The sequence below is a fragment of the Cajanus cajan genome, chromosome 6, assembly GCF_000230855.2.
Source record: "Cajanus cajan strain Asha chromosome 6, NIPB_CcT2T_4, whole genome shotgun sequence".
In the NCBI taxonomy this organism is placed as follows: Eukaryota; Viridiplantae; Streptophyta; class Magnoliopsida; order Fabales; family Fabaceae; genus Cajanus; species Cajanus cajan.
In genome coordinates this window covers 14,286,225-14,300,239 of record NC_138522.1, presented here as the reverse complement: position 1 = coordinate 14,300,239, position 14,015 = coordinate 14,286,225, and the positions used below count along the sequence as shown (strand labels likewise).

Sequence of the window (14,015 nt, the reverse complement as noted above, 5' to 3'; positions counted from 1 at the left end):
TTAGTCAACCTATCAACTATAACCCAAATGGAATCATGCCCTCTCCTAGTCCTAGGCAAAACAACTACAAAATCCATAGAAATGCTATCCCACTTCCACTCGGGTATACTCAAAGGCTGAAGTAGTCCTGAAGGTTTCTGATGTTCTATCTTAGCCTTCTGACACACTAAACAGGCACTCACAAATTCAGCTATATCTTTCTTCATCCTAGGCCACCAAAATATCTTCCTAAGGTCTTGATACATCTTAGTTGCTCCTGGGTGAAAACTAAGTTTGCTCCTATGACTTTCTTCTAGGATCAAACGTCTAAGTGTAGGGTCACTAGGCACGCACACTCGGTCTTTAAATCTTAACACTCCATCTACACCCAAGGTAAATTCTCCTCCAACACCTTGTCCTATAGCATCATGTCTAGCCACTAGCAATGAATCCACTAACTGTGCTTCTCCAATTTCCCTCAACAACTCACTAGTCACCCAAGTCATACCTAGTCTCACACTACTAGGGGTCACTTCACAAGTCAAACTCAAGTCTCTAAATTGAGCCAAAAGGTCCATCTCCCTAATCATAAGAGAAGACAAATGCAACGATTTCCTACTTAAAGCATCAGCCACCACATTGGCTTTGCCCGGATGATAACTAAGGTCAAAATCATAGTCCTTAAGGAACTTTAACCATCTCCTTTGCCTCGTATTTAATTCCTTTTAGTCAAACAAATACCTAAGACTCTTATGATCACTAAACACCTCAAATTTTGAACCATACAAATAATGTCTCCAAATCTTAAGTGTGAAAACCACAACTGCTAATTCAAGATCATGGGTGGGGTAATTCTTCTCATGTATTTTCAATTGCCTAGATGCATAAGATACGACCTTTCCCTCTTGCATTAACACTCCACCCAAACCCATCTTAGAAGCGTCACAATAAACCACAAAAGTCTTACTAAGATCAGGCAACACTAAAACAGGTGCACTAGTCAACTTCTCCTTAAGGGTTCGGAAACTATTCTCACATTTACTATCCCATACAAACACAACTCCTTTCCTAGTTAAACTTGTCAAGGGTAACGCTAATTTAGAGAATCCCTCTATGTATCTTCTATAGTATCTTGCCAATCCAAGGAAGCTCTTAATCTCACTAACTGACTTAGGTGTTTCCCACTTAAGCACCGCCTCAACTTTAGATGGATCTACTGCTATACCCCCACTTGAAATCACATGTCCTAAGAAACTCACCTCCTCTAGCCAAAAGTCACACTTAGACAACTTGGCATAAAGTTGTCTCTCCCTGAGGGTTTGAAGTACTACCTTTAAGTGTTCCTCATGTTCCTCTTTAGTCTTGGAATAAACTAGTATGTCATCTATGAAGACAACTACAAATTTATCCAAGTATGAATGAAAAATTCGGTTCATGTAATCCATAAAAATTGCAGGAGCATTCGTCACACCAAAAGGCATTACTAGATACTCATAGTGTCCATAACGAGTCCTAAATGCTGTCTTAGGAACATCCTCACCCTTAACTCTAATTTGATGGTACCCCGATCTAAGATCAATTTTACTAAATACACACGCACCTACCAACTGGTCCATAAGATCATCTATCCTAGGCAATGGATATTTATTCTTAATGGTCACCTTGTTCAACTGGCGATAATCTACACACAATCTCATGCTACCATCCTTCTTCTTGACTAGGAGTACGGGTGCTCCCCAAGGTGATACACTAGGTCTCACAAACCCCTTCTCCAACAAGTCTTCTATTTGTTTCTTAAGCTCCACTAACTCTACGGGTGACATCCTATAAGGTGCAATAGAAATAGGTCATGTTCCTGGTACTAAGTCTATGGAAAATTCTACTTCTCTTCTAGGTGGTAAGCTAGACATATCATCAGAGAAGACATCCGAAAAGTCACACACAACAGGCAGTTCATTCACCAAAACATTACTCTCAGAATTCAAAGAAGCTAACAACATGTACACTTAGGCATCCTCTTGCAAAGATACCTTAACTTGGTCGGCAGTCAAATAATCCTTACTCACTTTTTCAACAAGATCACCAAAAACAATAGATTTATCAACACAATTCAAAAGGACATGATTGGAAGATAACCAGTCCATACCCAGAATAACATCTAGCTGACTTAGAGGCAAACAAATTAAGTCAACCATGAAATCTCTACCCTCAATAATCAAAGGACATTTTAAACAGACATCAGAAGTAGACACTGAACCACTAGTTGGTGTCTCTACTATTAATTCAAAAGACAAGGAAGAAACAGGTAATTTTAATTTGGACACACACGCATGTGATATAAAAGAGTGAGTCACACCAGAGTCATACAAAACAATTAGAGGAGTTCCATTGATGAAACACATACCCTGGATTAAGTCTTTGGATTGCGTAGCTTCAGCACCACTCAAGGCAAAAACCCTTCCTGACGCTCTAGGTTTGCTAGCACTCCCTCCAACATCTGTTGTTTCTTTCCTATTCTGGGGGCATTCACTGGCTTTGTGTCCCATCGCTTGACATTTGAAGCATGTTATAACTCTTTGCGTCCGACACTCAACTGCCCTATGACCTGGCTTCCCACATTTGAAGCAGTTGTTGTGTGGAACAGAACCCACACTTCCCCCTCTAGAAGTTTGGCTAGCCGTTGGGGCTTGGCTCCTTTGTTGCAAAGAACCTTGGTTATTCACCTTAGAACTCGAATTTCCAACAGACTTGGTATAAGGCTTACCCTTACTAGATGAACCAAACTTATTATTCCTCATGGGTCCTCCACTCTTATAATGAGTTACCCTAGCACGGTTGTCCTCATCATATACTCGGCACTTGTTTACCAATTCATGATAATGAGTGATCCCTTGATAATTGAAAACTTGTTTAATCTCAGGGCGAAGACCACTCACAAACTTCACACATTTTTCCTCCTCATTGCCCACACCATCATACATAGGACAAAATATGACCAAGTCTTCAAACCTAGTCACATACTCAGCCACAAAATTTTCTCCTTGCTTCAATTCAAGGAATTCCACCTGTTTCTTATGTCTCACATCTCGAGGAAAGTATTTCTCCAAGAATAGCCGCTTGAAATTCTCCCAGTTCACTTGGGTACCTGCAGCTATCATTCTTTGTAAAGCACCTTGCCACCAGATGCCAGCCTCTCCAGAAAGCATGAAGGCAGCCAAAGTTACCTTCTGTATCAAAGGACATCCCATAGCTTGGAATATCTTTTCCACTTCAAAAATCCAGTCAGTAGCTCCATCAGGATTATAACCCCCACGGAAGCTTGGCGGATTATTTCGCTGGAATCTCTCCAACCAATCTATCTCTGGTTGTTGGTTCATATTACCAAGAGCCTGAACCATCGCTTGTAAAGCATCAGCGATTGCACGATCGTTCCTACCTCCTGCCATTTCTTTTCTGGATCACCAGAAAAGTTAACAATTATACTATAAGTAAACAACAAACTTAATCAATCATAACACTAACATATCAACAAATTCCACAATCAATCATTCCATCAATTATCTATCAAACAAGCATAGTAGACTCATAACTCACGACCGATTGGATCGACCTGCTCTGATACCACTAAATGTGACACCCTTACTACCCCAACACATATATTGTAATAATGAAAACTTGTAAATAAATTTTCCAATTTCGGTAAAAGGGTTCACAAGAGAATCTTCAAAATTATCCTTCAATAACCACAATAATAAAAATGAACGCAAGGGTTTATAAATTGTTTTCAAAAATAACATTTACAATTCCAAATCCAAATAAAAACATATGTTCTAAAAAAAATCCTCTGCCCCGATGTCACAATATCAGAGCATCCCCACAATTCAACTATTGGCATACTAGATGCCACTCGAAGCAGGATCTTCCTCACCTAAAACATCCATAATTTGTACGGTGAGAAAAGAAAACATCCATATGTAAAACACATACACAACAATGTAATCTCATTACAATAAAATATTTACAAGCATTTCTATATATATATCATAACTCTATCAATCATGCATCATTTTCACTTCAAAATTGGCAATCACACCCATTTATCTCAAATCTTGCAATTAACATTATCATTTTCACATTTATAATTCACACAATCTTACAATTAACACTATGCCAAGGCCACGCCACAACTGAAATAAGTGATACGGGCTAATTGCCTCACTCATCCCACACCATGCCAGGGTCACGCCCTCCCTGTAGCATCACTTACCCAGGGGTCGTCCCATCCCTAGTCATTGATATGAGGAACCACAATCACATGACAATCTACACAATCTCTTGCAATTAACCTTATGTCAGGGCTGCCATATTCGACATAAGTGATACGTGTTAACTGTCTTACTCATCCCACACCATGATAGGGTCACGCCCTCCCTATAGCATCACTTACCCAGGGGCCGTGCCATCCCTAGTCATTGATGTGAGGAACTACAATCATAATCATATTCACATTCATACAACATCTCATCTCATAACTCAATTCCATACACACATCAAATAGGTCCAAAATAATGGGTTTCATACATATCAAGCAATTCACAATTTAAATCATCAATTTTATCAAATAATATAACAATGATATTCATAAATTAATAAAATAATCAATAGAATTAGCAATTTAATATAGTTTCAGCATAAACAGTAAAACCCCTAATTGTTCCAAAACCTAGCTCACAGGCACTTTTCTACGATTTCGTTCTCTCTCCCAGATCATCATTCTTACAAATTATTAGTATATTTATAATCCTCAACACATACAGAATCTAATGGTATAATTAATTCCTCAAACTGAAATAATCCAATTTTCCCAAAACCTAACCTACAGACACTTTTCTATAATTTCGCTCTCTCTCCTAGAGCATCATTTTTACAAACAAATCATATATTTGTTGTCCTAAATATATGCAGAATCATATGAGACCAATAATTCTCCAAACAGAAATAATTATAAAATTTCTCATAATCCTAAGGGTTCTTCCTCTACCCAATTCCCTCATGTAACTCTATATATAAATGATCCCCTTTTTCCCCCGTACCTGGATATGAAGAAGTTGAATCTAGATATGTAGAAATTGAATCTACACTAGATCTGGTTGATCTCCCTCGCTGGGTTCCCCTCGGTCTGAAGCAGAAAATAGAGGAAAGAAGAGAGAGAGCAGAAGAAAAGAAATCAGAAAATGAGAGGTGTGCTTTTTCAGAGTGGCAGACAGCTCAATTTATAGGCCTCAGACTTCGCCAGAATGGCCCGTTCCAATTTCGGAATGGCCCGTTCTGGACCTCAAAATCATGGGCAAAAATCACACCCAGAACGGCCCGTTCCCAAACCAGAACGACCCGTTCTGGTTGCATTTAATACCCACAACTGCCGTAGCCCGTTCCAAGCCCGTTCCCACTTAAAGTATAAAGCAGTTTTTAATAGTCTAGAACGGCCCGTTCCAACTTGAGAACGGCTCGTTCTGGCCTACGAACTAACACAGAATTTGGTAGTTTAGAACGGCCCGTTCCAATTCCGAAACAGCTCGTTCCCAGCTACTAAATCACATACATTTTGGTAGTTTGGAACGGCCCGTTCCAATTCCGGTACAGCCCGTTCCAAGCTACTAAATCACCTCTATACCTTTATAAAATTTACCAAAATACCCTCAAAAATAAAATAAAATTGAAATAATAAAAATGGGGTGTTACAGTTTCTGGCGATTTAACACCGCCACAAAATCCATCAAAATTTTGATTTATTCAACATTTCTGGCAGTTTTAAACTGCCATAAAATTTCATTTTTTTAATTTACACCTTTTGATAGTTTTAAATCGTAAAAAAATTACATTTTTTTTACTTTTCTCACATTTTCTAATAGTTTTAATCAACTAATGCATTTCATTTTATATTATATCGATGTATTTTTATTATTTTAAAAAATAGATTTAAAATTAATTTAAAAACACGTTCATATTATAAATTGAGAAATAATAATCTATATATTTTAGGTATTTATCAAATCATTGCTTAAAATTATCACTAATTATATTAATCATTTAAAATTAATAATGACTATTATATTGTTATTTAATTCAAGTAACTCTTAAATAATAATTTTACTTATTGAATTCTAAGACACTTATTTTAATAAATTTTATTTATAATTATAATAATATTTACGTGTTTTATATGCTTCTTGTTCACCTAAATTTTATGATTCAAATAATTCGGAATAAACTTATTTATCCATTTTTTATCTGCATCAGCTAGATTCCAGTAATCCAATTCCAATACCCTAATGATGTAATTTGAGATAAAATCTTAAGCTCACTAACAGTACATAATTTGAGCATTAAGGATTTATGTTTTATTCTCATATTACTATCTCCATCATTAATGATGCCGAAAGATTCCCTCCCCACCAATACTACTGAACTCCTCCGAACCTGACAAGGCAGAAACAATGCCATCATTGTTTATCCGTTCCTCACAAGATGGGAATGAATCTGATTCGTTAAGATGTTAGCATATAAAACAATTCAAAAATTTTGAGGAAATTGTAAATAAGGAGCTACACATTATTCAACAAAGTGGCTAGGTGTTCCTAAACTGGAAATATTTCTACCAAAAATTATCTTCCCTTTTATTTTTTGTTATCATGGGACTTGATTATCTTACCTTGATCCAGAGTTGCACTAGAAAGAACCCCTTGGTCACATCCCCCAACTCTTTTTTGATCTCCAATTTGTATATTCAGTTCAGTTCCAATATCTTGATGCAGTGAGTGTTCCAAATAGTCACCAGTTGAATGAGGCAGAAGAGTTGATCCTGTACTGTACTCAGAACTGCCTGGAGAGTCTTCATATAGTTCCATTTGCCTATATTAGATGAAGAAACTGTTAGATTCCATAGCTCACATGAAGTCATATTCTCAAAGAACATAAAGTACCTCCAACATGGATGGATTTCCTCACTACTTCTCTTTAAGTCCTCCAACAAATCTTTAAGATCTACAAGCTGTAAATCTGGAATCTTATATTTTTGAACGTCCGATTCTTTGGTTCGGTTCTGAAACTCTTGAAAAACCTGGCATAAATACACACAAGCATTAGTTAGAACATATTTTTCGAACAATGGACTTTCTCTTATTTATATGCTCAAGAAACCTTGTTGATATCAGCTGGTGACCGGCTTATCTTAACCAAGTTGAGCGTTTTATATTTGATTATATGCTAGCAAACTAATCTATGAAATTATATCAAGGATCTTTCGAGCCATTAGTAACATTTATGATTTATATTTAGATAATCACAATAAGAGCCACGTTCTCTGCATCAACTTTAAGAGCTAGTAAACTTAGTAACTCTGCCTGTTGCATCAATGCGTTTATCTTTGGGTCATCCTTTTTAAGGAATGTTCCTTGAATCTTATCGTTTTGGACTGCAAAACCATGATAAACGAAGAGTTGTATTAGAATGATAGGTGACCAATGTTATTTCAGGCTTAATATATAAGGAGGGTCCCTTTTGTTCAGCTTTAATATAAAGATTTGATTTTTGAATACGGGATTGTCTAAGGAGGACCCGCATTGAATGAATCTTCTTTGGATAAGATTATACAGTAGCAGTACAAATACAATCATTAAACGATATGAACATAGATTTTTTATGAGAGTTTTTATTTTTTTTAAGAATCATCATATCAGATTTGATTGGAATGTGCCACCATGCTGGTGAAAGCATGGCCACTTCTGCAAATCCAACCTACAAATGTCCCTTTTGTACTACTTGAACTCAAGAAAATAAGCAAATAAAAGTTGTGAGCCTTCGAGACAAAGAGAGGGGAGGGAAAAACCTTGAAACAGCTCCTGAGCTCAATGTATGGCATACACAGAGCATCAGTCAAGCCATGGCCCATCTAGGCTGACCAAAGGAAAAACCAGACTTGAGCTGAAGTCATGGTCTCTAAAATAGGCTTTGCTTTGCCAAGTTCTAAGTACTGTTTACAGCATTACACTGCAAAGTTAGCAGATAATTATGACCATGAAGTTTGCAAAGCTTAAACAGATATTCTGAGTGTTACTGTAAGATACTTTAATCAAACTAATTCATACCAGTAGGTAAGATACTTTAATCAAACTGTAAGATACTTTGAAACAGAATGAAAATCATGAAAAAACTATTTTAATAAGTAACAACAATCAAAATCTAAGTTTATATATGCTATGCTGTAAGAAATTAATTGGCAAATCTAGAAGTTCTAACAAAGCAGGACAACAAACTAATAGAGAATTGTTTCCTGCTTATGTCGGCAATGCTCATTTATCTATATGAAAAAGAAAAAAAAATCTAGAGCTCAAAAATATCTAGAAATAGTTTTCCATTTTTCATGTATTTGATCTAAGTAATGTTTTCCAAATCAAACTAATTATTGAACCGGTCAAGGCATTTGGTTTCCAAAATCTGAGAATATGATGTTTTTATGCGTATACTTGCATGAAGATGATAACTCTTATTAAACATTACCTAGTGTGCATTACTGCACAGCCTACCACTTTCCATTTTGACCCTAAATATGAATACAAGTTAAATTGTTTACCAAACAAATTTCCAATACATCTATCTTTCAAGTGAAGGTGGAAATCAAGCCCAAGTTCATTTACAACTTACAACTAGTGTATTTCATCATTTTGCCAAGCATTCATATTTCAATAGAAAAGACAAATCAAATTTCAGTCATCATCTGAATTGAAACTAAAGATAAGTCTTGTCCATCTAAAACTAGTGGGGGAGAAGAACCTGTTGCACAAAATAGAGTAATTAGAAGTGCAAGAAAAATAAATATGAAAACTGGAATATTACATAGATATTGATGCTGTGTATATTTCAGCAGATTAAACAAATTACAAGATCTAGTAAGTAAAAATAGTAATCTGTCTACCTTCAATGCGAGGATACACAACAATTTTAGAAATTCAATGCGAAGGCACATGTATATAGATGATTTTCAAATGAACATGAGACAACATAATATGCCTACTGACGCAGAAAAACTATTAACAAATACCTTGGCTAGACCAGTCAACCCATCCCTAACTTAGTGATGAGTTACTGTCAAAGGGGGGAGTACCATAGGATAAAGTCAACTACATGAGCGCACAATGTCAAGGAGCCTGGTTAAAGACATGTTAAATACATAAAATTTGATTAATGTTAAAATAGTCGTTTATTATCTGTTGTACAGCTTTACAATGCTACTTTTTGTTGTAGCTAGCTTATTGGTTAGGAGTCATAGGCTGAAGTTTTTTTACATGTAGGCCTTTGTAGAGTAATGCATGATATTTTTACAAGAGGATAAATGATTAGTTGACTATGATTTTATATATATGTATATATATAAATAAGAGCAATACGAAATTATTAAGTCATCAATGTAATAATTGCAATATTGATCAAATCAAGAGAATTTTTTTACATACATAAATATTAATTAGGCATCATCGCAATTTAAGACATCAATAGTGTTATAAAAGAACTAATAGGTAGCAAAAATAATTTATGCAAATAATTATGTGCAAGTGCCAAACTCCTGCTTCAACATTTTCAATGGAAATCATAAAAGTGAAAACCATAGCTTTAAGACCGAGGAGAGACAAAAAAAAAACCCTAACTTCAAGGATTTTTTTGATCTTTTTCACATGTAAAAGTTAAGTTCAGTGTACTTCTCTTCATGTTAGATGAAGAGTGTTGAAATACAATCAAAGTCTTATTTCTTTAGAACATAAAGATGAACGTGAGTTTATATTTTTAGATAATGTCTAAAAATAAAATTATGAAGACTTAAATTCAAAATTGAAAATATGTTATTATTATAAAAATATGTGTGTGAGAAAAATCCCATGCAAGATAAAGAGTTTTCTCACATAAAATCCACACACATTTAAATACAATTTGATTTTCTTCTCTCTTTCCAAACACACTCATTAATATTTTATCTTCTTTTCACTTCTTCACTCTTTCATTCTCTTCTATCAATTTCCCCTTTATATGACCCACAACTATAAAACTACCATTAGGCCATCACTCAATAAATCCTCACAGGAAAACTCACGACTGCATAAGGCCCTACAAATGCCATCCCTACCGCACATGCATGGTGGATCCCATGTTCTCCTTCTCATTCCAATTCCCTTATTTCCATAACCTTGCTTTTTCTACTCCAATGTCCCCCTCATAGATTAACTCCTCCCTTGATCAATTTTATGGTTTGTATGCTTCACTTTCTTTATCATAATTACAATATAATATGGAAAATATATATAGTAAGATACAGTTAAGCATATGTGATAATCATCATAGATTTTATACATGAATGTGTAACACATAATCACTGAATTCGAAGGACAAACAAAATCCAATGACCTGAAACTTGGTGAAGATTTTCTTTTCCGAATTATTTTTGAGAGCTGCAACAATAACAACGTTTCAAGGTGATTGTTTGTTTCTCTTTGTTTTCTTTCATGCGAGTATGCGACAGAGTGCGACGAGGGCAGTGGATGTTGACAACAATTAAACGTCACATTCCTTATCTGACAATCATAATAGTCAAGGCCCAATGCCGTGTCTGAAGATTTTTAGGGCTTAGGAAAGAAAATTAAAATGTTTTAAATGTAATGGAAATTATTAATACTAGTTTTTCTTTTAATTTTTTCAACTATAGAATTATTTATCAAAGTTTTATTATCAATTAACTATAAATTCAAAAATGTTTAGAATGTTTTAAATGTAAATTCAAAAATGTTTTTTTAAGATTTTAGGGATTAAAATAAAAATTTAGAATTAAAGGTGTTGCAAAATTGTTGAAAACATGATAAACATTAATTATTGCCGGTCTTTTTAATATTTATATCACAAGTTGGTATATAAAACCACTCTTTAAAGGCAACACTAGTCGTATGAGACTTCATTTCTGCAATAAGAAGTGCAAGTTTTAACATGGAAAATAACTTCTCCTAAAAAAAAAATAACTTCTTGTAAATATTGTATCATTCGAGCCATCAAAATGTTATCCCAAGATCGTGTCTCAGAATTTGGATGACACTATGTGATATGTATTGTGAAGATGTCGCATCCAATGGTCACTACAAGAAAAATGCTAAATAGCGACCGAAATTTTTCGGTCGCTATTTTGCGACCGAATTAGCGACCGAAATTTTTCGGTCACTATTTTGCGACCGAATTAGCGACTGATTAAAATAGCGACCGAAAATTTTCGGTCGCTATTTTGCGACTGAATTAGCGACGGATTTGGGTGGTAGCGAGAAAATCGGTCGCTATTTGATTGTGTTTTATGAAAGCATGATCTGCGACGGAATTAGCGACCGATTTTGAATAAATATAAAAAAAAATTGCGACCGATTTTATTTCGGTCGCTAATCCTAAACTTTTGAATATTTTAGCGACCGAATTAAAATCAGTAGCTAAAACTTTTTTTTTTTTATTTTTATCATTCAAATGTCAATTGATGTGGCAATTTTTATTAAAATGTCAAAGTTAGGATTCGAACTATGGACATGGAGATTATGGGCCACACATGGTACCGCTGTGCCACTTTAATTTCTTTGTAAAATATTAAAAGTAATATATATACATAATATAATATCTTTTCTAAACTTTTAAAAATCCTCAACATTATATTAGATATCTTTTAATTTAATATTAAATATCTTTTAATTATAAAATATAATAAATAAAATCTAAAATCTGTAATAATTTATTTGATACAAATATTTAATATGAAATTATTTATTATAAATTTAGTTATGATTTTTATAATCTTTTAATTTAATACTGGATTTCTTTTGATTATAATATTTTAATATATTTTATTTGAAATATCAATTAAAATATTTTATTACCTTTTCATTTTAATTTATTGTAAAAGAATAAGAATATTTAATTTAGCAGTAATAAAAAATAACTATTATAAGATTTAATTTGTTTAATTTTATTATTTATTATAATATTTTTAGTCGCTATATTGATAAAAAAAAATATTTTTAATTAAAATATATTTTAAAATTTTAATTAATTTATTTCATTCACTCTCTTTATTAAAAAGTGATAAAATATAATTTATATTCAATTAATTTAATAAAATAAAAAATTAAAAATATGTATTTAAAATCTATAACAATTTCTTAAATACAAATATTTAAAATTTTAAAATAAATGTTTATTTATTTATTTTAAATAAATTAAGCACAAATTAAATGTTGTGATTTTTTTTAGAGTATTCATCCTTAAAGTTGCAAGCTCAGTTACTTGCTGTAGAGAAGGAGAAACATAAATATTGAATAATTCATCTTTTGAGAACCATGAAGGATCTCAGATCAAAGTTAGAGCAAGTGAGTATAGCTGATTTGTTTTTAAATTTTTATTGAAATAAATGATCAAAATATATTGTCTCTTTTAATGTGTTGCTTCAAGTCAAAATTAGCCAATCTGATTACAAAATAAATTAAAGGCAAAAAAATCACGTATCAATTCATATCATAATCAAATTTGATTATAAAAGAAAAATGAAAGATCATATCTGGTTCCGTGAAACATCAGTGTTTTAGCGACCGAAATAGCGACCGATTTTATTCGTAGCTACATCAGTGTTTTAGGAGTATTTTTTTTTCAACACGGAAAAATTTATAAGAAATCTTTTAACTTCCTATTTAATTTGATTTCTACTTGTCATAATTATTTATGAACTAGATTTTAATATTTTAAAATAAATTATCATCAAATGAAAATAATTTTATACCAACTTGATTTCTTTGGGAAAGTAATATATATATATATATATATATATATATATATATATATATAATACAGAAGCTTATAATTTTTATTATCTTATAATTTAATATTGGATTTCTTTTGATTATAAAACATAGTAAATAAAATCTAAAATCTGTATTAGTTTCTTTGATAAAAATATTTAATTAATTTTAATATATAATAAATTTAATATCAAAATATTTATCTGGATTTGAGTTATAATTATTATAATCTTTTTGATTTAATATTAGATATCTTTTGATTATAAAATATAATAAATAAAATCTAAAATCTGTAGCAATATCTTTATACAAATATTTAATATCAAAATATTTATTATAATTTTAATTATGATTTTTATAATCTTTGGATTTAATACTGGATTTCTTTTGATTATAATATTTTAATGTGTTTTATTTGAAATACCAGTTAAAATATTTTATTATCTTTTTATTTTAATTTATTATAAAATAATTAGAATATTTAATTTAGTATTATTAAAAAATAATCATTATAAGATTTAATTTATTTAATTTCATTATTTATTATAATACTTTTAGTCATTATATTGATAAAAAAATATTTTTAATTAAAATATATTTAAAAATTTTAGTTAATTTATTATCATTCACTTACTTTATTAAAAAGTGATAAAATATAATTTATTTTCAATTAATTTAATAAAATAAAAACTTTAAAATATATATTTAAAATCTGTAACAATTTCTTAAATATAGATATTGAATTAATTTTAATATATACTAAATTTAATATTAGAAAATTTATTATGATTTTAGTTATATTTTTTTATTATCTTTTAATTTAATATTGAATTTCTTTTGATTATAAAATATAGGAAATAAAATATAAAATCTGTATCAGTTTCTTTGATAAAAATATTTAATTAATTTTAATATATAATAAATTTAATATCAAATTATTTATTATGATTTGAGTTATAATTATTATAATTTTTTGAATTAATATTAGATATTTTTTGATTATAAAACATAATAAATAAAATTTAAAATCTGTAATAATTTCTTTAATACAAATATTTAATATCAGAATATTTATTATAATTTTAGTTATGATTTTTATACTCTTTTGATTTAATACTAGATTTCTTTTAATTATAATATTTTAATGTATTTAATACTTTTGATTTCTTT

The 14,015-nt window shown here is 31.5% G+C and overlaps 1 protein-coding gene across 1 annotated transcript; it reads right to left on the bottom strand.

Moving 5' to 3' along the window:
- Positions 1 to 5,505: 5,505 nt before the first annotated feature.
- On the bottom strand, positions 5,506 to 8,843 carry LOC145958838 (transcription factor MYB88-like). The gene is made up of 3 exons (XM_083076381.1): positions 7,868 to 8,843; positions 6,963 to 7,099; positions 5,506 to 6,891 (listed from the first exon to the last, which is right to left on the bottom strand). Exons 1-3 carry the CDS (start codon positions 7,928 to 7,930, stop codon positions 6,657 to 6,659), a joined length of 435 nt encoding a protein of 144 aa, XP_082932507.1. The 5' UTR covers positions 7,931 to 8,843; the 3' UTR covers positions 5,506 to 6,656.
- Between the last annotated feature and the right edge of the window lie 5,172 nt (positions 8,844 to 14,015).

What these genes read in the sequence shown, in the direction of transcription:
- LOC145958838 (XM_083076381.1), bottom strand. Translation starts at nt 7,930, where the DNA reads ATGGGCCATGGCTTGACTGATGCTCTGTGTATGCCATACATTGAGCTC. An exon ending in AGCTCAGGAGCTGTTTCAAG is followed by an intron (nt 7,100 to 7,867) that starts GTTTTTCCCTCC and finishes TATTTATGCCAG; the next exon opens with GTTTTTCAAGAGTTTCAGAA. An exon ending in GAAATCCATCCATGTTGGAG is followed by an intron (nt 6,892 to 6,962) that starts GTACTTTATGTT and finishes CATCTAATATAG; the next exon opens with GCAAATGGAACTATATGAAG.